At 33.0% G+C, this 24658-nt stretch overlaps 1 protein-coding gene across 1 annotated transcript in view; it reads right to left on the bottom strand.

The window, feature by feature from the left end:
• Window positions 1–78: 78 nt before the first annotated feature.
• Window positions 79–24658, bottom strand: part of LOC108734996 — a 52562-nt gene continuing 27982 nt past the window's right edge. Inside the window, exon 2 of the mRNA XM_025974776.1 lies at window positions 79–1401. Within this exon, the coding sequence (XP_025830561.1) occupies window positions 796–1401 (606 nt within the window). The 3' untranslated portion in view covers window positions 79–795. The remainder of the gene's footprint in view (window positions 1402–24658) is intronic.

Here is a 24658-nt window from a genome sequence, read left to right as displayed (position 1 = left end):
TGATAAAAGTAGGAAGCATATATATATATATATACATACTGGTTAAATAAATAATATCAGGATTCAAGTCATAAAATTAAATTTACTTTTTTTTACTAGGAGGGTAACATTAAATAGAAATAATTTACTTTAAATAACTTTTATTAAAAGTCCGAAGAATGCGTGAAGCGCTAGTAAATTTTATGGAGATATTTGTAAGTTATTTCTATTTAGCGTGACCGTTACCGTGAGTTAACTACACTTTAAGATCGAGAGAAAGTGTTACTCAAATTCAAAATTTAAGATGTTTAAAAAGGAGATATATTTTTATCTTGTTTGGGGGCTTATGTAATAATAATTATGTTGTAAACCACTACGCCCCGATAACCAACATCCTTTAACCAGTATTTCCCAACCGGTTAATAACTAGATTTACAATTTAACCTTTTTAAATATTAAGCCTTTAATAAATACTTTTTCCAATTTGAAGAAATGACAACTTCACTACGTAGTTGGCCTACAATTTTCAGATATTTGTTTACAATGACTAACTACATAGTAGTACAACAATATTATATGTATATACTTACAATTAATAATAATTATTATTTCTTGTTAGTGTAATAATTATCATTAAACCTGAAAAATCAGTCATGCGTTTTAGCAATCGGATTGTCGTGACATGCTGATCAATGCTAAATATACTTTTTATCGTCCATTTCGTATCCTGGTGAGGCAGATTCGTTCAATAACAAAAATTTAATTACAATAATAATAATAATAAAAAAGAACTGGCACGACACAAAATCATTAACTTCACTTTCGATCTTTTGTGTAGTATTTTACATCGTCATGGTCATAGACAGAATTTAAATCCTCTTCGTCTTCTCTTTTGTAAACTATTTGAGGCACGTAGTATTTAACACCCGAGGAATATACAATTCCAATTTCTGGAACCGTTTTCCTCTGATGGATTACATCGGCGTAATTATTGTTTCCATTATAAGCTGGCAAATTCTTTTGGTAAGCAGTTTTAATTGATTTCCTTAAGAGCTCGTAATCCTGCTTGTCAAACACATGTGGTCCCCTATATTGCCGTCCAAGTGCTTGCTGTTTCTCATAGAGGTTGTACTTGTCGTAGTTGAACGTATATTTTTGGTCTAGCGGAGTTCCCAGGATAAGATTAGGATTAGGCGAGAATGATAATAGTTTTGCCCTGTACTGTCTTGGTATGATGGGTTTGTATGAGTACGGGTTGGGGACGTCTTCGGCCACTTCGTACACCGGTGCTGGGACTTTTCTTGCATTACGGTTTACGATTGGAGGTACCGGGGTTGCTGGCACCGAAATAGGACCCGTATTCGTACCAAATGTTACCGTTATCTGATTAGAGGATGGAATGTTAAGGACTGTAGCCAAGACCTGAAAATAATAACAACTATTATTATACATATTTTTGTTACTAATAAATATTAATAACTAACTGACGCAGCAGACTTCGTACTGCCTCAATCGATAAATAAAAGACCTAAACTTTTATATAAAATAAACTTAAAATAAATAAAAGGAATCCATAATTAATAAAAAAAAATGCTCGGTATGAATGAATTTTTATTATTATTTTCGATTAATTACACATGATGTTGCTTATTGCAGTTTTCCTGAAATATTGGCTTTTTAGAAGGTTTCAATTTGATATTGACGGACACACACAGTTATGATACAGTCTGTTAATCAATTTGTGACAAAACTTAAGATTTATCAATCTACATAACAACTTTCATATTGACTCATCTTTTAAACCTTCTCTGGACTTCCAAAAATAATTCAAGACCAAAATTAGCCAAATTGGTCCATCCGTTCTTGAGTTTTAGCGAGACTAACGGACAGCAATTCATTTTTATATATATAGATTTTAACTTAAATGTATGTATATTAAGCGTAAATAACTAACTGAATTATTATTTGTTTTAGGCGAGTCGTAGGGGTCTACTTTTGCATTGGTAAGTGGAATTATATTTTTTAATATTTTCCAAGTATATTTATGCCGTAGTGTAACAGCTTTTAAGGTAGAAATCCCCGGGTATCACATTTTTTAAATACTTTCATAGGGTGTATTTCATTGCATACATTATCAACCCTACTATTATTATAGTTACAATAATAACGAAAAAAAAAAAACAACATTACGTTTATTGGACAAAATTTACCTATTTCACCATATTAAGCATATTAACAAAAATTATTATATAAAGAAAGAATAAAAGACAAACAGAGTAATGATGTGCTTATTCCATTATTCGGTGTCAGTTCTACAATCGAATAAATACATTAGTACCCTATTTGGCGTCGATTAGTTTTTCTTATTCTGAATTAGGGGAAGAAACAGCGAATAAAAATTATGATAGACAATCTGCAAGGAAGGATGGCTTGCAAAGTTGTAAATGGTTTTGAATAAAAAAATATCTACCTTAAGTTCATGTAAATCCATATTCAAGGAGAAAGAGAGTAGATTTTCGCAAATTTTGTATAACACAACATATTTCGCCAAACTTTGACTTCTATAAACATTAGTAGTTACTACTAAATCTAAAGTGTAACCTCTATTTTAACGCCAATATTTGGCGAAACATATCGCATGCTAATTAAAATTTGTGAAAATTTACTCTGTATTTTCCCTAATAAAATGAATTTAAATAAAATTTCCATGAAAATTTCATTTAAAAAATGCTAAAATGGTCACATTACCCTTTGCAGTCTAATGATAAAACTATGTGGGGAAAGACAAGTCAAGAAGTGGGTGAAATACCCCTTAGAGAATTACAAAAGACGTCATGATTGAGATATTGTTACAATCTTTGATACCACTAAAACTTATAGATATTTTTATAATTATTCCTGAACCTGTTTCAACAAATGGAAGGAATCTAGGGGCAGACAAAGTTACTAGTACCCTAAAGTACTATTAAATGCATCCTTTACAAGCGTATCTTTTGGTATTTTGAATTTACCTTTCTGGTTTCTTTTTATTTGCTAAATTATATATCTATTATTATTATAAACGAGTTTTTTATCTTATTTTCTTGTGGTAAATATTTTGAGGAGTGGTTTGATGTTATTAAAACACCACCCAATCCATTAAATACAGTTACAACGTGTTTTGAATATCAAATTGACACCTGGTTCAAAACGATTCAAATAATAAATCAAATATGAGTGAAATCAGTCAATTCGTTCCAGAAATGTTTTATATTATTTATTAACTGGTATGTAATTGATGATCAATGTATCTTGTGTTTATCTACAATCAATAATAAGTAGTTGTCTCAAATTCTGATAAAAATCTATCGATCTGTCCATATAAGTGCAATCTGTAATGTAGTTTCATTCATACGTAGGTCACATTTATAGGTGGAAATTATTAACATAAATTTAAATATCAGTCCGGTTCCTTATTCAAGATCTAAATGACTTTTTTTACGTTCTCATCTCGTTGATAAATATGTTTCGGAGTAGATACAAAAGTGTGATAAACTGCCTTTATGGTATTTTTATGGTAACGTATGAGGCTTTCTTTTGGCTGGCACTATGATTTATGTTAAATTCAAATTGTTTGACAACTAGAAAATTTTTAGGAAACCATAACTTTTAACTTTAGCGGAAATTGCAAAGAAATACTACAATAATAATTCATCTATAAACGTATACCGATAATTTAGAATGCATTACGTAAATAAAATGGAGTTAATAATACTTTTTAGACAAGTTTAAAGGAAGCGAAAAGGAGTACCTACTACTATAAAACCTTATTTGGCATTTAATCTTTTTTAAATAGCGACCTCTATCATTAAACACAAAGGTAATAAACGTATAGTCTTTCCTGACTACGTCTGTGAGATTAGGACGAAAGGACCTCTTTACCCTCCTTTTAGGAATTACGAAAATGGGTGGGTGGTGGCTGGGTAAGTGCTCAGGGCACCGTAATCGAAGGGGACCCCCTAGTTTCTTCCAAAACCAATATTTGTTACCTATAAATATATTTATTTTAAGAAGTTTTAGCAATCGGATTGTCGTGACATGCTGATCAATGCTAAATATACTTTTTATCGTCCATTTCGTATCCTGGTGAGGCAGATTCGTTCAATAANATTGAAAAATCTTTTTAAAAAGAATAAAAAATTAATTAGGAAGTCCAGCGCTTCAAGAAAGATTGATTAGTATGTCACTGATGTCTATAAAATGTGACGTACTCAAAGACATAGACTTTTAACTAATTGAGCCGATTTTTCTTTTATCAAAACACGTACATAGAATTTTAAGCACTAACCTATGAACGCTAAAGAAATTACTATTTCAAATTATAATACAGTTATATATTCGTTTATTCTGATTGTAAAGAAACTAAAATTATTGATCAGTAAATTTAAATTTTTTAAATTTTTTGCTTATCTACTTTTTTTAGGTGTTTAAACAAAATAGTCCTCTGTCAAAGCCATAGGGGCTTCGTTACCTATATGTGCCCGGGGCCTTCCATAAGTTAAAGGGGTTTTGGATGGGCCAATAAACAAACAGAACAAATGCTAGTGATAATAGAACATATTAAATTTTTCTACCAAATACTTCTGTTATCAAGTCTGACCCTTTACATGAGCCCCAGATAAATCGATTGTCCTTAGAATTTTTTTGAATTTTTATTTTATTTGTGCGTTTGATGTATAAGTTACGAATACATGTAAATAATTTCCCTTATAAATTCGTAACTACGCATTTGTCTAATTCAAATTGATATCTGCGTTAACAGGAAGTTAAATGATTTTCGAATCAACGGTATTGATTTACTGTTTTTTTGAAATTCTGCTTTGAAATTAAGAGTAGTTAACATTTATTACTAGGTAAATAATAGTAAGATTTCACTCAAATCGCGTGCATGTATGCCTGCAGGAAGTGCCATAGTTTCCAACATAAAACCACCATAACGAATAGTTCTGCGCAAAATAAGAGCACTTTTTCAAAATTACCTCGACTGCTGTATTACAGCTAGGTAATAATTGATTCAGAATTCCTACAAACAGAAGAAAAAACCACGCGAAGTGATGGTGCCTTATATTTCAAACGCTGATGCTGACTTCCGTGTTTTTCCACCGATGATCTAATTAAATGCTAACCTCACACGCACTACTATAGTCGCAATTTCCGCGTTCATATGATCGGTACCTAAGTGGTACGTTTTATAAATGCTTCGTAACGTTTTGCACTTAGATAGATTTCTGCTCTTTCGTCTGATTTTTAATATGCAACTGACTGATGATGATGATGTTCTAAAGGGACTTTTAAAAAGATAGGCATCAAGTATTACTGATGAATATGAAGACATAGTAACTAATGACTGCTTACATAGATAAAGTGTATAGGAGAATCGTAAAAGGGCAACACTGACCGCCAACGTGGCTCGTTCATTGGCCCCTTGAGTGTGGCTTACAATTAGCTATAGGTGACTAGAAGCGATTAGTAATTGTATTTATAATCCCGTATAGTATCGAAAAATAGCGCGTCATCTTTTGTTCACGAATTATGTAATATGCTATATAAGTAACACTCACTTAGCGCTTCAAATAGGTACTATCGCGCCACTGGATATTGATGGACGGTCACAGCTACTAGGGGGTAGCAAGCATGAAATATATGGTGTTATGGGATTATAAAATGAAAGTATCGTGGATGAAAAGTTACAAATGAGGAGGGTTAAAAAAAGTAGAAGTCTCATTCTTCTACTCCTTCTGCAATGAAAGTCAATAAGGAACAAAACAGATATGATGGTAGGACATTCCTTAAGATATGCGGAAAATTTAGGTTACATTACTGTTGATGTTCCAGTTTTTGGAAAATGCGAATATTTGTTCAGAACAGGAAAGTCCAACTCAGACTGATGACCCTTTGATACATTCGTTCCCTTGTTTTCCTTGACAATTTAGTTCTTCTAGCTTGGTATTTTCTCTTATCTTATGATCTCTTTAAGAACGTTTAATAAGTTCATAGTTTTTGGGAAGTATCAGATGCTGATCGCGATTTCGGCTAGGCAGAGTGATTACTGACCAAACCGAAGAAGCTTCTATAGGTCGAGGTTAATAACCAAATAAAAGCAATGTATTGCCATCTGGTGAATTTTTATTTCTATTCAGGGATTTCAAGTGTTAGACAAGACAAGACTTCAAATACTTTAGCTGCAGCAAATTCTCAGCAATTGACAATGCATTGCCTATTTGAATCTACTTAAATAAGCAAGGAATACTTTATGGTAATCGCGCAATTAGGACGTAGTGTTTGCGTAGGGCGTAGGTACATGCACTATATCAAATTAAAAGTTTCGGTTGCCACCTATTTCTTTTTATGAAATACGTGTACCATACTTCGTGAGTGTTGTGTCCTCCTACCATAACGTTATAATCTTAAGCATGTATATCTATCTAACTAAACATTTGGACAGTTTGTGTACTATTCAATATCCAGCTAGTATATAAACTAATCAAGCATATTAACTGCAATATATATACATATACCTATATATGTATATATNATATATATATATATATATAAGTGCATAGAATGCATACTCCACGTATTTGTTGTTTGATTTTTCACTTAACAATCTTAACAAAATACAAAATGTCTTAGAATGTATCCTATTGCTTTATCGCTATCTTTCCTTTTCCTTATTGAATTCCCTAATGCTGTCTGTTCTCCCACTCTTTGTAATACCTCCTCATTCCTAACCTTTTTTAATAGCGATATTTTTATAATCCGGCTATAACATCACATCTCAAAGCAGAAAATAACACTACTTTACGTAATGGCATAATAAGGTCTAAATAAACGTGAATGTTATCTTAGACTTTTTTCTGTTTAAGTATATTGAGCTGACCCATGATAATTGTAATGTAGTTTAGCAAGAAATATTTCCCTGCAACCATAATTTTTGACCACACCAATTTGTTATGCAATTATACCTATACCAGTTTCTTGCACTAATGTTGCACACAGCGTGCCTTTGAAATTGGCAATCATCTTTAGTATTGAACGTGAAAATGCACAACGATATATAATGTTGCTTTTAAAACCTGAAAGTTTGTTTTATGATAAGTAAAAGTACATTGAAATTTAACTCACATACATCAGAAATACATATTTGTACATATAAATAAATATCTGCCTGTCCTCTACACGGTATCTTGTTGTAATGGGTCCATATTCAATTAATATTACCCTGCATTTATGCCTTTTTCTTTTGCGACGTTTCGCAATTAAATTAGATTGCACTAAAGGATGTGATACCTGGGAGGTATGACGGATTATAATTTGTAACTAGAATTTATGCGTTCTGCTTGTAAATACATGTCTTTGGAGTATACCAGAGGATGCCAGGCATGACTAAACTCATCTACTTCGAATACTACAATAAATATTAAAGCCGCTTTTGATATTCTACATGTTAGTCAGGTATGCTTTGCAATGGATAGTGAATGAGGTCTTTTTTTTCATTTGTCTTAGACATACACAATCACATATACAGGGTGAGTCACTAAGGTCGAATTGTTGGTCTGTAACGTATGGAAAAATTGTGCAAATTTAAAAACGTTATGACGTAAAAATATTTTCGTATTAAACATATTATGAAGATTTTCTTTTAAATACCTACCATAATCGATAGAAATATTTGCAAACTCAAGCAATATTTACAAACTCAATCAGAAATAACTATTTTCTATTAAATGGAACAATAATACGCAGTTCAAGTTTATCTTAGTAAAGTTTATCTTAGTAATAATATAGAAGAAAACGCTAAAGTTCAAATAAAAAGATTTTTTCAAAATGTTAGAATATATCGATCTTCTCATTCTTACTTTTTCTTATTTCTGTATTCCCTGATAAAATTTTGATTTGTAAAGTAACTTTCCTCATTAACCGTTTATCATTAGTTTTTGACTTATTTTAACTGGCTAAAAGTGGAAGTAACGTAACGGGAACTTCGTGAGTTTTAACCGTATAGCCCATATAACCTTAACTCTACAATGTAGCATTGTACTACAGATGGCGTTTACCGCGCCATTTGTGGTATTTTACTTAACTTTAAACCTTTGTTTACCCCTTATTTTCGTTTTATCCGTAATATAAATATCCACAAGGTTTTCCTCACTAAAGACGTACCAATTCAGTTTTTGTTTTATATAGTATGGGTATAGGCACATATAAAATATTTATTAGAAAAACGTAGAAGAATAAAGAAAAACCAGTTCATCTTCTTAGATGATTTCAATTATTAATCCCAAAAATTTAATCAGTTGTTTCAAATTCTAAGTGAGTATTTCTTGAATTTAGAGTAGGTAATACATTATTATCAAATGAATAGTACTAATGTGAAAAATATTTGTAAATGAAGTGTATGAATGAGAATTAAATAGCTTCTAAAAGTCAAGGTAGACATCTCCCTTCAGAAGAAATATTTAGATATGAAATTTATTATAATTGGATTGCCGAGCTTACAAAATTATAAAGACTTTCTCTTCTCACACCTGTTGAATTTAATCTAGATTTTGTAATTTATGACGAAATGTGTGCAGGTTGGGATAGGTAAATATTTTTTTAATGAAAAGCGTCTGCATAGATACGACAGTATTATGCACTTTTTTTTTTAAATAGTATTTACCTACTTTAATTACGAATTAAAGGAGTGTTGTATTTTTTTAGTGATAACGACAAATTCATTTTGTTATATAAGAGACCAAATCATTACGAAAAAGTTAATTCATTTTTACTATCTCTAATGTGCAAAAGTAGTTTGCTACTATTTCTGTGATGATTCCCTTTTTACCATTTCCCTTTGCCCATTAGAGCGAAAATGTGATTGTTACTTAAGATTATAACACATTACAATCTGCCAATTTAATTAGAATTCTCTTCTGTTGACTAATTGTAAGTCATGTTACTAGTTTATATTGCTTCCGCATTTAATTATAAATTTTGTCTTTGCTATTTATTCTGCGTTGAAAGACAAAAAATTAATTATACGCCTAGCGATAAACATAAATAATTTACAAGCAATAAAATACAGTTCCAAACGTAATAAAAATAATCTTACGCCGACAGAATTGGACTATAAAAATGTTGATCTACTGTACTTAGACATCTTATGTTTCAACGGTTGTAATTTTCTAGAGAACAATCTTTCGCGCTGTAGTTTCGCAACCATACAATAGTTTTATAAAAAGTCACCTACAATTACAAACGCTTTTACCATAACATCTCTTTTTTTTTAATTTTTGTAGAGAGGTAAAGTGAGTAAAGTAAAATTTGCAACTGTAATTTTACATAAATTCTGTTTTTCTACTCGATCTCGCGTTATTTTAGTAAAGAGTGCTCCATTAAATTTTACCTTAAATCGATCCTCTTTAAGCTGTTTTTGAGTTACATGTAATAGAACAGGTTTGATTGAAATAAAAATTTCTCATCACGTTTTGCGATAATCATAGTAATACATGGTTTATAATTAGGGTTGCCACCTTTTCAGGCTTTACATAAAGTATTTCTCTACTAAAAGGTTAAAAAAAAGTAGTCAGCATAAAAATAAAGTATTTTATTTTTTGTTTTTAAAAACATATTTTTTGTTACACCTAGCAGCCAGTAACAAATTGCTGTCGCTCTTAAATATATTAATAGCCTCTGGACATGACAAACAAAGATTTAAGTAAACTAAAAGTTCATTTTTGATTGGTTTTAATGAAACTTATTTATTCTTAAAGTCCCACCACTTTGCGTTCATAACAGAGAATACTCTTTCTGTAAATGCTGAAGTGGCCGGAACGGACAGCAAAAGTGAAGCGATTTAGGAAATCAGGTTGTTTCGTAAATATGGCTTGATGCTGCTGTTACAAATTTTTTCCCTAATTTGATTTAAATGGTTTCCATATTTATGGTTTCAGTAATTACGTTGTTTACTTAAGGCCTTAAATAATGTATTTTTGCGTACTTTATGTGTCTTGTAAAATATAACGTACGCACAGTCGAAGTAGAGTACAATACTTTATAATAAAGTACGAGTGGCAACCCTTTTTTGTAATTATCCGAGGGTAATACCCTATATCAGCCTTTCTTATACTGCGTTCCCGCGGAACCCCGGGGTTTCGTGGAGATCATTGAAGGGATTGCCTTTTTTCATAATATTTACGACAAAACAATAAAATTAACGCCCCTTGAAATTAAAAAATGGAAGTTCAATTAGCCATTTCAATTAATGCCGAATTGAATTCCTTTGCAGTTTATAATATGAATAATTGTAACAAAAAGACTATGTTACCATTTGTGACCGGTCAATAGGTACGAAAAAAATTAATGCCGCAGCATAATAATAGGTACCGGGTTTTTGTTCCTCCAAGCAGCTGAATGTGTTTTCGAATTGATAAATTATGGAGGATAAAACGGATTAAAAGACTCGTTAAAATAATTTTGTACTTTTTATAACCGGTTGCGTTTCATTTTCAGACTCAATTACTTATCTCACATTTAACGATTGATGGTGTTCACACTTTGGAACAAACAAAATTCGTATTAATCGTCAATCTCATTGTGCCACAGGGTTTGTCACTGCCAAACCAAAAGATTAAGAACTCATTTTACCTGTTTATGGGTTGGCTCGAATGTTAAAAATTTATTATTATTGGCACATGCACAAACTGATAATACAAAAAATATCACGTTATCAAGTAGGCGTATTCACTACAATTATAAACGACCTAATAGAAGGTGAACAGCAATTACGATAAGAAATTGTTGTTTATTTGGGCTGTCGATTAATCATTGTCGCAGGGGCTAAATGTCAAGCGCGTATCATTAATAGGAAGCGAAAAAATGACACTATGCATAAGACTGAGCACCGTCAATCGACCAGCTTCTGGTTTTATATACTGTACAGAACATAGATATCTATAAAGAGTTTCGGAAGCATTAATAGTACATAATTTAAATTTACGCCTGAAACACACCAGTCCGGCTAAGATCCGACGTTAATCGAACTTACAATAGGTAGCAATATCAAAAGTGTCTGATAAATTAATGTTTACCAGAAAGGTTAAATTGAATTTTTATTGAATCGGCCCACTATACATATTGTTTTATTTTTGTCAAGAGTCGACCTCGTTTTACATTTCAGTCTGTTACAGTTGTATTGATTTGGCTTTTATAGTTGTACAAATTAATATTACCACTTAATTTTATCTCTTTATCATAAAATCGTCAGTCCTAAGACTGGTTAGACATGCACCTCCACTCTTTCCTATCCTGAGCTAATCTTCGCATTTCCCTGAAACTAGAACAACCACATCCTTAAGTATTTGCGAACAGTAATCTAATATAGGTCTATCTCTACCCCTCCTACTCCCTTTTTTTGCCTTTAATATGTCTCTGACAAGCCCTTCATGCCTGAGAACGTGTCCTACCAACCCATTTCGCCTATTTTGTATTGTCTTCCATAGAGTCCTTTGTTCTCCTATTCTTTCTAATACCTCTTCATTTCTAACCTTCTCTATCCACGGTATTCTCATCATTCGCCGGTAACACCACATTTCGAACGCTTTTAACCTTTTCTTTTCCTCAGCGCCCATCGTTCATGTTTCGCACCCGTACAGCGTGCCGTTCCAAACATACTTCTTTAATAACCTTTTTCGAAGTTATTTTACTAGGAAATGATATTTTTTTTCTACATCTGTACTAATTTTATCAAGAGGTAAAGTCTGTACAAGCTTGAAAGTAGCAGGTAATCTCTGAAACTATTCATTTGGTTTCAAAAATTCTTTCACTAATATTTAGAATGGACCTTATACATATGTTAAGGTTAATTCATAAATTGGTAAAATATGACCCTTTTATATTAAGCCGAGAGCGCAGATTGTAGTAAAATACAGAAAAATTGCCAACCTCTGGCGTTTTGAAAAATCTTTTGAATTTTCCCAAATATTTTTAAAAATTATTCTAGTTTACACAATATTTTATATTTTGAAATTCTAACTTGTAGTTCCAGAGATTAACCCGGACCGGACAAATCAACAAGATATTTTTATTTCCATCAAAAAACAGATAAATTAATTTAAATTAATCCTTTGAGTCAAAAATGTATAGATAATTATTTGTTTTAAAGCTTTTTAAAATATGTAATCTTCCGAATATATAATCAATTCAGCATCAAACTTTTCTGTATGTAGTGTATTGTGGGTCTGTGGGATAATGTGTCTTCTATCCACTATTTCCTTAAGTTTAGGATGCCCTCTTATCCTTGACGTGAAAAGTGGCGCCGTCGCCGAGGTGTCAGACATTTATGTATGTTTTATAATTGCGCTGAATAGATAGTTGGCTTTATGAAGCGGTCGTGCAATTGATTGGCTAGACACGTACATGAAAGGTTCTGCTCTCGTATGATTATACAATAGTTGTCTCATTATATAATGACCATAACCCGTCCATATTCGGAAGGTACTTTTGTCGGTGGTGCATAGCACACATGCAATTTAGAGAAATCATTCTCTTTTTACGGTAATCTAATCCTTCAGTCCATAGCAATTATAATTTATTTAAAAAAAGAACAAACATCTATTTTGAAGATGATCTTACATAAGAATGTTCTTTATTTGGAAACGCCTTTAACAGAATTATAGGTTGTCGAGTCAGTACCTACTCTAGAAAAATTAAGGCAGAAGATGGTACTTGAAAAAGAAGTAGAATGAGCCCACTCATACCATTCAGTAGTGACCTTACCGAAAGCCCCAACTGTTTCCATTCTATTTGCACCGTTCATATGTAACCACCATGTCCCCATATTTTATATGTGAATACATTAGTGTTTGTTTAAAATTGTACACTTAACTTATTTTTGTATTTTATGGTAATATTTTGTCAACCGAACGCTAACGAGTGCAGATTATTACTAATCATTACGTACAATTGACTTGTCTACATATCAGCTGTTGTGGAGGTCACGAATAGGTATGTATGTTTCGTCAGTTGACGCTTGCGATAACGAAAAGCGATAGAGTAACGCAAAACTGTTAACTGTTCTCGAGTTATTGACAGCTCGTTAACTGGTGTATTTTTCCTGCATACTTTTTACAGCCTCAACGTTGTGGTGCTACACGATATGTACTTTACAGTGTCTCCAGATGTTACCTTTTAAATGTACCGGAAAGCTGTTATTCTGTGGTGTAAAAAATGCCAATAAAGAAGGTAGAATTCCAATTTTTATTAAGAAAGAAGCAATTTACTCATCATCTTCAGAAATCACTTGAAATAGAAAAGGCTGACTACCCTTTTCAAAAAGTAACCCGCCTGAAAAACCAAAATTAATTAAGTTCATTGCTTTAATGTTTATAAATTCTTTTTAGTACCAGTTCATATTATTTTACGTATTATATAATAATCTCACACACAATTTTACGCTTATTATAAATTCCTGTATTTATTAGCCCGGAAATAATTTTTCAACGGTATAAACGAGGCCTTCCAGTTTGGCAATAATTGAAACAACAATAATTAATAATTTGCGTGTTTGTACCTCATAAAATCTTTGTATGTTTCGATGCCATTTAGATGATATCACTGCTAGTTGGTTGCAATAAATACGATGGTGAAGGCGTTACGCGCTTGTTTTCGTTCTATTAACATCCCAGGCTTCTTGATGGAAGCGCCATGTTGATCGAAGGCCATATTGCCAAATTGCCGTTCAATTGAGAGGTGACTCGTGAAAGCGTCGTGAAATAAACGAATTGGATCAGAAACAAGTTCGCTTCAAACTGTATCGTTGACATTACCATCTCAGATACTTATAATAATACCTAACTAAGTATAAAATGACAAGTGTTGAGAAACCTCCAAAGCCTTAATATGAAACAGCTTTATTACTTTGTCGTGTGAAATTTTAGGAAAAGGAAAAGGAAAAGTCCCAATGTCAACCCTGATGGCTTTTAGGGATTAATTAAATTAGAAATACGGGTCAACGTATCTTTAAACTGTTTAAAATATGTTCGGTATTATGACATTTTTAATTTTTAGTATTGGTTAATATGAAATATTAATGTGAAAATTCATTTTCAATTTTCCATGCACTACAAACTACCTCAAGTTAATGAGGGAAAACTTTTGTTACTGTTGTCACACCCTAGTCAGGAATCAAACCCTAAAAATTTTCCCTCATTACCTTGAAGTAGCTTGTAGTGCATGGAAAGTGAAAATGAATTTTCACATTAATATGTTCGGCATTGTCCTTAATTCTGTGAAGTGGGTGATACTTAAACTTGTTTAACATTGGATAAAATCAACAGAATTAGGGGTCATTTCAGAAACACATACTAATAAAAAAATACGAATCATGGATGTGTATTCTGAAGAAGTTTGGACCACAATTTCTATTCGAGAGTAATTAAAAAAAAAAATCAAAAATTTTGAAATATATATATATGTCAGATTCATATGCCGAATTCGCCTGTTCGCTGGAAGAGGGATAATGATCAAAGCCAACTGAGTAGTTGCCGCAAATATGCTTGATTTCTGTTTAAGACGATTTTCACCTTTTGAGAACTGAGCAATTCGCAGTTGCTCAAATCTATCTATATATAAAAGAAAGTCGTGTTAGTTACACTATTTATAACTCAAGAACGGCTGAACCGATTTGGCTGAAAATTGGCAGGGAGGTACCTTAGAATCAGGGAACGGACATAGGATACTTTTTATCCCGTTCCCTTAGAAAAAAAACGTGGTATAAGAAAACGCAACTGACATGTAATGACAAAACGCAACTGACAGCAAAACGAAAAATTTATCAGTCAAAACATGGACATTACATAAAATTAAAATGTTGTAAGGGTGAATTGGGAGTTAAAAGGTTTTATGGAGAAACAATATTAATTTCTGCGAGCGAAGCCGCTGGGAAAAGCTAGTTTCTCAGAAACATGTTTTAACTCGGATGAGCATTTTTACATTATCGATTTATTGCAATAAGAACTATCATAACATATACATTTGGCACTACTTGAAACGCTTTTGTATATTTTATTTTGGCATTGTTTCTTGTTATCACGTCTTATAATAATCGCTTGCTTGGACTTCTTTCCGGCAGTAGCAATCTGCTTCATTGAGCATGACATTGATGGAATATAAACGATTTTTGCATATAAATACATCAGCACACTACACAAAAGTGAAAACATTACTAACCTGAAACTTTTTCTAATGTACATTTTCTCCAAAACGCCATTAGTTGTAGGTACTTATTCAATAAGAACCATTTTCTTCAGATAGGACCGTTAGCCATTATATTTCTAGTGCGGCGCATCGTCTGTCTTCGTCACAAATTTTAATATTTATTGATGTTCGACATTTGAGTAACTCAAGAATGCTCAATTCGCGATTTGTATAAATCAGCTTAAACAGATTCCGAAATAGAACGTATTTTCGGTAACCGATCGTTTGGCGTTGATCATATTGCGAACTAGAATCCTAGAACGCCATTAGCCAAGGTGTCGTCATCAGTTAGAGACTGGATTTAAGTGCACATCAAGATCTGAGTATTTATTTCAATCGATCGGGGAAATCGGGAAATGGGTCTAACATATATACAAAATCATGAAATTAAAATAAATAATAAAAATGAAATACTGATTTGTAAGGAAGGTGAAAACAGGATTAAAGCTAATATAAAAATTAGAGACGAAAAACTACATGGAATTGCCGGTTTTTCAATATCTAGAAAGTCAGGTTAGTCAGAATATGTCGCTTTTAATAAAAAGAAATCGGTTAATTCAGAAATTCGAAAGAGGTTATCAAAAATGTATGTTTGGAGTACGGCTCTGTAAGAGTGGGGAAACGTAGATGATAAGCGTGATGAAAAAGGAAAGATGAAGGCATTTAAAATGTGATATTATGGGAGGATGTTAAAAATACCGTGGATTAGAAAGAGTTGGAAAATAGAGGACGCTATGGAAGTCAATACGAAAAAGGCGAGTTAGGTTAGTAGGTACCTTCTGAAACAGGAAGGGCTAGTAGAAAGAGAAGTACCAACACTTATTGTGCGTAAATAGCTAGGAATGTCAAATGTTTTATAGTTTTCGGGAAATACGAAAGAATGGAGGCGTCTATCCAACTATCCAACTAGTCTTCTGGCTGACCCCTAGACAAAAATTTTCAGTCTCTCTCCAGTCTTTCAGAGTCTTTCAGCGTCTCTGAAATCGTCTCTCACAGTCTCTCACTTATTACCTAGGCGTTTTTATTGATCTCTCACATCTTCTGTATGAAAGACTCGATAAAATTGTTAATTCAAAGATTCGAGCCTCTCACAGAGAGACTGAATTAATAAAACTGAAAAATTGAGAGACTCGAGTCTCTCGTAGAAAGACTGGTATCTCTTAAATATGTTGAACTTGAAATTTTAACCATATCTATCGAGATACCACTTATTGAGAGATTCGAGTCTCTTATTCAGAGATTCGAGTCTCTCGTTCAGAGACTGGATACGAAATGAGGATCTCTCTATGAACGACTCGAGTCTCTCGTTCAGAGACGCTAAACAGTTTTTTTGACAGTCTCTCTCAGCGACACCAGAGAGACTCGATGAGAGACGGAGACTCGAGTTTCGCTTTCAGAGACTCTGAGAGACTGAACATTTTTATCTCGGGACGCTGATGATCCTATAACAATAATGAATAATTTCATAGTTCGATTCTTATTTCTAAGACTAGGATCTATTCATGTCTCATCTATTTTCGTTTAGTAAGATGCTTTAGGTATTATATCTATAAATTATGGAATTTAACTGTCGATGTATTTGTTCTGATGTTCATCTTTTACACGCTCTATTTAGTAAATGCTGCAATAAAAGCCAGATGTGTTACTAATTACAGCAAGCATATACATTACATATGCGTATTAGTTGTGATTGTTTGCACCTTATAAATATATAAATAACTATTTCTTATTCTGTTCTATTATAGATTAACATCTGGCTACTTAAATTCTTCTGTGCTACTTCTTTTAACCTTAATATTTACGTTTAATTGGATACGAACTATACAAAAATTCTTTAGATTTATTGCCTACCGCCAACCTAGTTACCATTAACCCTGAACGTAGGATGGATCTTTAATACTCTTGCATTTAATGTTAACAGCTCTATTTCGTAAGTAATCGTTTAAAAATTCGGACCAAATACGTCACAAAATTGATTAAAGTGTAGTAATAAAAAGTAAAAAAAAAGGTTATATTAAATTTTATAGAATATAAATGTGTGTCGATTACATAATTTGAAAAGTGAGATATTCAGAGGTTTGAAAAAAAACATTTAAAAAAGCTTTTTTGTCATAGTTTTAGTGGATCCTAATTTGTTTTTTTTTATGTAAAATTACGGTCACTCTTATACATTCATGCATTGTACACATCTTTATTGATTTGATCGCGCATCCAGTAAATTTGATTAAAAAAAATATAGTTTTGTATTTGAAATTAGCGAATGTTAAAAATAATATTTATACCCTTAAGACAAGAACAGAAAAATCGTTATACGTATTTAGTTTTTACATTTTTAAAATTTCAGTTCACTTTTGTAAGGGAAAAAGAATTGAAAATTTGTTATATGCAATTTTTGTTAGTTAGAATAAAATGATTTAAAAATACCGGTCAAAATCTCAACAGAATTTATTGATTCATCATTAATACCCAAAACCTTATTTCAATATGTTTGATCTTCAGATGTGTTTAGTTTCAAGTCAACTTGATTAATATTATATTTCGTTTTAATAAATTAGACTTTCAAATAGGTGGTTGAAATGTACCGTTAATAACTGTACTGAAATTAAGTGAACTATTTTGAAACAAATGATAGTATGTGACATTATAATTGTTGCAAGTAATACTGACATTTCAAAGAGTATTTCAGCTCTTTACATTTGCTAATAATTAAAAATATTTCCTAATAACCTTGATTTATTAGGTAGTTCTTCAAGGTTTATTATTAGTATGACTTTTTTATTTAGTTTCTAGCTTCATAAGCGAATAATATTCCCACAGTAAGTAAATATTTATTAAATGCTTTCTGAGCAGACCAGTTACGAATTAAAGGTATATGTTTGGAGCGTGGCGCTGTACGGGTGCGAAACATAGACGGTGGGCGCGGCGGAAAAGAAAAGATTAGAAACTTTCAAAATGTGGAGCTACAGGCGAATGATAAGGATACCATGGATAGAAAAGGTATTAGAAAGAATAGGAAAACAGAGGATTCTATAGAAGTCAATAAGAAATAGGAAAGATAGGTTGGTAGGACACTTTCTCAGGGATGAAGGTCTAGTCAGGGGCATATTAGAGGTAGAAACAGGAATTGGGAGGGGTAAAAGAAGACCTAGATTAGATTACTGTTCACAAATAGTTAAGGATGTAGGATGTTCTAGTTTTAGGGAAATGTGAGGTTTAGTTCAGGATAGCAAAGAGTGGAGGTGCGTGTCCAACCAGTCTTAGGCCTAACGACCTTATGATGATGATGAAGCTCTTTTATGGTATATAATATTTGCTTCTATCCGTTTTAACATAATTTTGCAATCAGAAAAGTTATTGTGTGGAACCACAGTTTAGCAAATATCTAATTGAATATTAACGTTTCCTTTCTGGGTGTAATAATATTTAATTTCAAACAGGAAGCAGATGGAGATAATCCTGTTTCATGATATTATTCACTTGCAATTAATACATACTGACATAAGTATGCGCTGCAATCATTATTGTTACAGTTGTTGAGTAGGTAGAATTATTACTAATTTCGTCTATTTTATTATTACAACATTAGCATTACAATGTTACTGTATAGTAAAATAGTTTTCATTTAGACAAACATGGTTATAGTACAGATTGTATAACTTTAACGACTTTTATTGACGTATCAATCATGCTAATAGATCTATCACACGTAATTGCTTCATTGTGAAGGTAACCTTTACGAAATATAGTGTGCATACGTGTGTATGTTCATACCTGGGGCACCTCCTACCCAAAGGATAACGCCAGTGAGCCTATTTATGCCTCAACTTTCTTTCATAATAGGCCGTTTATTTTATTATTGCAGGGCAATATGAAGTAATTTTATTATAGGTACATACCCAAATGCATACCTATGTACATGTCATAGTAACGTATGGATATTGTTATTGTGTAACAAATCCGAGGCAACCGGAGTTGTGTCTATCTTATCACTTTTAGTAGATTTCAACCATTTTTTGAATTTTATCGGTACATAGTAGCTATTAATGGATTACTCAACATGTACCTGTTTGACATTAGGTCAAAAAAGAGGAAAGAGGGGCAGGATGAGCTTCCTCCTGTTGGGGAGAGGTACGAAAAGAGGAAACAAAAGAAAATCAACTTTTGAGGTTACTCCATTCAGTTCGTCTAGTCACAATAATTAGTATTCTGCGGCCTGATAAGGGGTACGAGAGGGAACGGAGGCAAGAGAAGAGGTAAGAAAAAGAAACCCTTAATGTTACGTAGGTAGGTAGGTAGGTAGATTACTGTGGGAAAAAGGTTTCCATGCTTTATAAGGTCATCATCATCATTATAAGGTCGTCAGTCTTAAGACTGGTTGGACACGCATCTCCACTCTTTCCTAATCTGAGCTAATCTTCGCATTTCCCTAAAGCTAGAACAACCCATATCCTTAACCTTTTGCGAACAGTAATCTAATCTAGGTCTACCTCTACCCCTTTTAACTTCCGTTTCTGCCTCTAATATGTCTCTGACTAGATCTTCATGCCTGAGAAGATGTCCTACTAACATATCTCGCCTATTTCTTATTGACTTCCATAGAGTCGTCTGTTCTCCTATTCTTTCTACATCTTCATTTCTAACCTTCTCTATCCACGGTATCCTCATTATTCGCCTGTAACACCACATTTCGAACAGTTCTAACCTTTTCTTTTCCGCTGCGCCCACTGACCATGTTTCGCACCCGTACAGCGTCGCACTCCAAACATAAACCTTTAACAATCTTTTTCCAATTTCCAATTTAACCGTTCGCGAGCATAGAAGTGACTTCTTTTTATTAAAGGCGACACGACCCTGCGCTATCCTCTGCTTTATATCTCTACTACTCCTTCCGTCCTGACTTATCTGACTTCCTAGATAGTTAAAATCAGCTACTTCTTCTAATTTTTCGTATATTCACTCTTTCCCTACTTTTCCTTCCCTTGCGTATCAGTATTTTTTATTTTTCGAAACTGGGTGGCTTACGGAAACCGTACCTTATTCCTACCGGAAGATTTTCTACCTCCCACTCCTTCCCCTTCCCCCATGTGTCAAGTATGAAATAACATCAAACATAATTTTATTGTTTTTTTTTGTTTTCTGTAGCTCCCTCCTTGGTATCTAAGAATTACTTTTTTATTCCCTGTTCCCTCTTCTCCTGCCCTCCCTTGCCGTACTCGCTATGAGTCCTGTCAATATCATTAAAGTGAAAGTTTTCGTGCGAGACTGCAAAGATGCGTATTGAAGTTGAGCGCTGGAACCACTTTGGGAATAAGTTTTCATCCACAAACCTGTTTATTGATATTTAGATTTTTATTAGTTATGAGTTACTCCCTATGAATTTTAGTAACAAATTGGCACAATAGTAAATGTACTCCAGTTATCTTTTTCTTTCACTTTATAGTTGCATAGTTATTACTTTCACATTGATTGATGCTTATTTTTAACCGTGTAAGTTTAGCTTCATAAAATGCCAGGTCAGTTACTGATGGTTGCAGACGATGCATCAAACCGCGTAAATACCGGAACAAATTATGGCTCTTCAGTCAATTAAATCGACGATTTTTCCATGCAGATCGCGTATCCGGCGACCTTGAGCTTTATTATTATTACCTTCTAATGACGTCCGTGGAATTATGTTATTATAATGAGATCAAAAAATGACATCATAATAATAGCACACCAAGAGTTTTAAAGGATAATCGGCAAATTTGCTAAGCGTTCGTGAGTCATGGCCAAAACAAAATGTCTTCATAAAAATTATCTTGTCTCGATAATGTTGTAAACATCCTGTAGTAATACTCAGTGATGAACAAAAATAGTCTTGAATATTCAGTCTTGTCTTGTCTTGTCTTGTGTTGCTCTTGCACATTTAGCAAGGTTAAGCTCTCAAAACCAAGCGACATGGCCTAGAGGTTTAGACCATTGCTTAGGATTCGGGAAGACGTCGGTTCGATTCCGGGTTCGTCTGCCTTGGTCCAAGTTTTTCTGTGGTTTCTTTGGATCACTTAGGTAAAAGCTGGGACAGTAATAATATTTCACAGACAATACTTGAGTCTTTTTTGTATTCATTTCGTCCATCTCATCTTTCTCAGCCTAACTACCACCCACCCATTCCCACAATTTCTGAAAGGAGGCTGAAGAGGGCCATCCGCCCTACCTTCCGGCGTAGTTCGGAGGGACTGCCCGCTTACTAGCATTTGTGGCTAGTGGGAATGAAACAACCAAAGTTTTTTTTTTCTCAAAACCCAAGCTATGTGCGTACGATCAAGAAAAAGACTAGTGAGCAAGACCTATTCGCTGGACTCTCTCAAAATTCTCACTCTAATACAGATAAGTCCAAAATAGAATCAAGTAACTCGATAGAATTTTATGCGAGTAACTATAAACAATTTGCGTTATTATTAGAAATCCGGCTTTTTATTGCAACAGTTCCTATACAAAACAAAATTAAATAAGTGTAATTTGATAACACCCAACTAAAATGTGCATGTATTTTACAACGGTACCTAAATGTACAGGGTGCCGAAATGCCCCAATTATTGTGAAATCGGTCGTTTTCTGAAATTTACAATAATGTTTTGCGACTTTCTGCTTTAAGAATAACGATAACCGAAGAAGTCAAAATGTCGTATTGGTAAGAATATATTTGAAATTACAAGGTTACAAACGTTATATTTAATTTTTCTAAGCTGTTACGTTAAGCATTGCAAGAACCGATTTCGCAAGAACAAGGTCAAGGTGAAAACGTACATACTGTCGAAAACCAAGACTTATAAATCTGCTAGATCAAGACCATGATCAGGACTATCTTAGTTTTGTTTGGATATTGTGTTTCATAATCACAAGGTCGTCAGTCCTAAGACACCACCACTCGTTCGTATCCTGTGCTAATCTTCGCATTTCCCTAAAACTAGAAGTCCTAACTCCCGTTTCTGACTTTAATATGTCTCTGACTAGATCTTCATGCCTGAGAAGATGTCCTACTAACATATCTCGCCTATTTCTTATTGACTTCCATAGAGTCCTCTGTTCTCCTTTTCTTTCTAATATCTCTTTATCTATCCATGGTATCCTCATCATTCGCAGATAACACCGCATTCAAACATCCATAAAAATATTATGTTATAGTAGTTCCAGTACTTGAACACTTCGCGAGTAAAGGAATTTTTTATTTTATAATGCCACTTAGTATATTATTTTTAATTTGTATTGGTTTAAATCATCACAGTGTAGCGATTCTCTTCTAAATCCGACCCTGCATTCGTCTTTACTTTCATATATGCATATGTGTATGTTGCCACAGAAGGTTGCTTAATCAGAACATCCTTTACAGAAACGATGTCGTTTAAATTCAGTTACGTAAAGTTCTTTGAATTATCCTTACTGTGAATGAAGACGCATGTAATATGCATGCTAATGTTATTAAATAAGCAACAAGGTACTCCAAAAGTAAGAATTTTCTTTCTCTTTGTCTTCCGCAAATAAGGCTTTAAACTACAACAGAGTATTCATAGATTTCTCTGTATACCATTCATTTAAATGTGAACAGTGATGGTTGCTCAGAGAGTAAGTGGGAAAATTGTGAAAATCACTTGTAGGTAATTATACTTTTTTTTTAAGTGATGCAATTGAATGAAAATCATTGATAAAACCATTTAACTGTGATTACGAATAGCTTTAAATAAGATGAAAACGATATTTACTGAAGGGTACGGTATGAAAATGAATAAAAATAAAACAAAAATATTGGTGTGTAAGGATTAGAGGTAATATAAAAATAGGAGAGGAGAAACTAGAAGAATTTACTGATTTATTATGGAATCAGACAACTCAGGATGGAATCAGCGGTAGGTATTGTTACATAGTATCAATCAATTTTTATTTATGTCATTAGTACAAACCTGTTACATCGAAATTATTTATTTAAAACTGTAGGTTAACACATACGTACCTACTGGGTTGGTACGTCAATAGCGACAGTTTTTAAATAGCGGAATCAATAATAATGAATGGAGTAGGGCGGTGAGGCGGCGTGCAGCTTCACTCACACAGTAGAGATTAAAGTAATTACATTACAAAATGTATATAAAAATTCGTTTCTATATAACATGGTGGTGTCGCTAAGTAAATATAATAATAATATATAATAAATATTATATAATAATATAGACTATGTCTGATCACTATTCCGAAATAAACAGGAAAGTAATCAGATCTAAGTCTCCTACTGTTCCTCTTTATATCAGAGTAGCTGTTGCCAGCGACTTCGTCCTCGTAAAATTCGATTCTATCTCAAACCCTCATCTCATGTCTTTAGGGGTGCATTTTGAAAACTCAATCTATAATGAATGACACGGTTGTATAAGGAATCTTTGTGCAACATTTCAACTGACCTAACGGTATGGATTCTGCCTGGATCTATTTACCAAACTTATAACCCTTTTTTAACCCTTTAGGGGTTGAATTTTAAAAAAATCTTTTTTTGGTGAATGAAAGTCAATGAATTTATCCATTAATGTATATAAGGTTTCTGCTTTCATGCTCCTTGTTCTATCGTCCTCAAAATATCATTTCTAACCTTTTCCATCTTCGATATTCCAGCATCCTTTTATAATACCACATCGTTACTAGATGCTAATATTGCTATAAAATTCGCAATGCTATCTAATCTGTGGCCTTGTATATCTACCCCGACAGGTTGACCTCTTATCAATTTCTATATAGGTAAATATTTTTGGCTGATACCCTAGAATCAGCCATAGGAGATAAATGAACCCACAGAGATACAGATAACATAAATAGTCTTGCAGGATTTGGTTTCTTATGTTGAAATACGGAACCCTAATGAAAAATTAAAAAAAAATATCCTCAATTTTTAATGATCGTGAGTAAGAAAATAAGGAAGTTAAGGTGTTGTTAAATATTCGATATTATTATATCGAAAGTGGCTGTTAACTGAACGGGCGGTTGCAATATTTGCATACAAATAAAATGCTTTCATAATTGATCATGGACTGACACTAACTACACTATCAAAGTCGATCATCAAGACGGTCACGTTTCTGTGAAATCTTGAACTGACTGGTTACTTAATGCATGTTATTTTCTACGAACGTGATGTACAGTACGTTGTACATTTACCCCGTTTGAATTTTTCATCTGTTGTAGCTATTTATTAAGACGATGTTTTCTAAATCAAATACTAAAAATCGTTCGGCACGAGATCACAGTTACGGAATTTCTTAACAACGTATTCAAACACAATGGAAGCGAAACAAAAGACCCACGGCAAAGTTTGCCCGCAGGCGTTTCCCGAAGTTCTGCAATAGGGAATCTTTTAAATACAATATTATTTTTTATAAAA

The sequence above is a fragment of the Agrilus planipennis genome, unplaced genomic scaffold (assembly GCF_000699045.2).
Source record: "Agrilus planipennis isolate EAB-ADULT unplaced genomic scaffold, Apla_2.0 scaffold124, whole genome shotgun sequence".
NCBI lineage: Eukaryota > Metazoa > Arthropoda > Insecta > Coleoptera > Buprestidae > Agrilus > Agrilus planipennis.
Note: the sequence above shows the minus strand (reverse complement) of the source record. Positions and strands in the feature narration are given on the sequence as shown.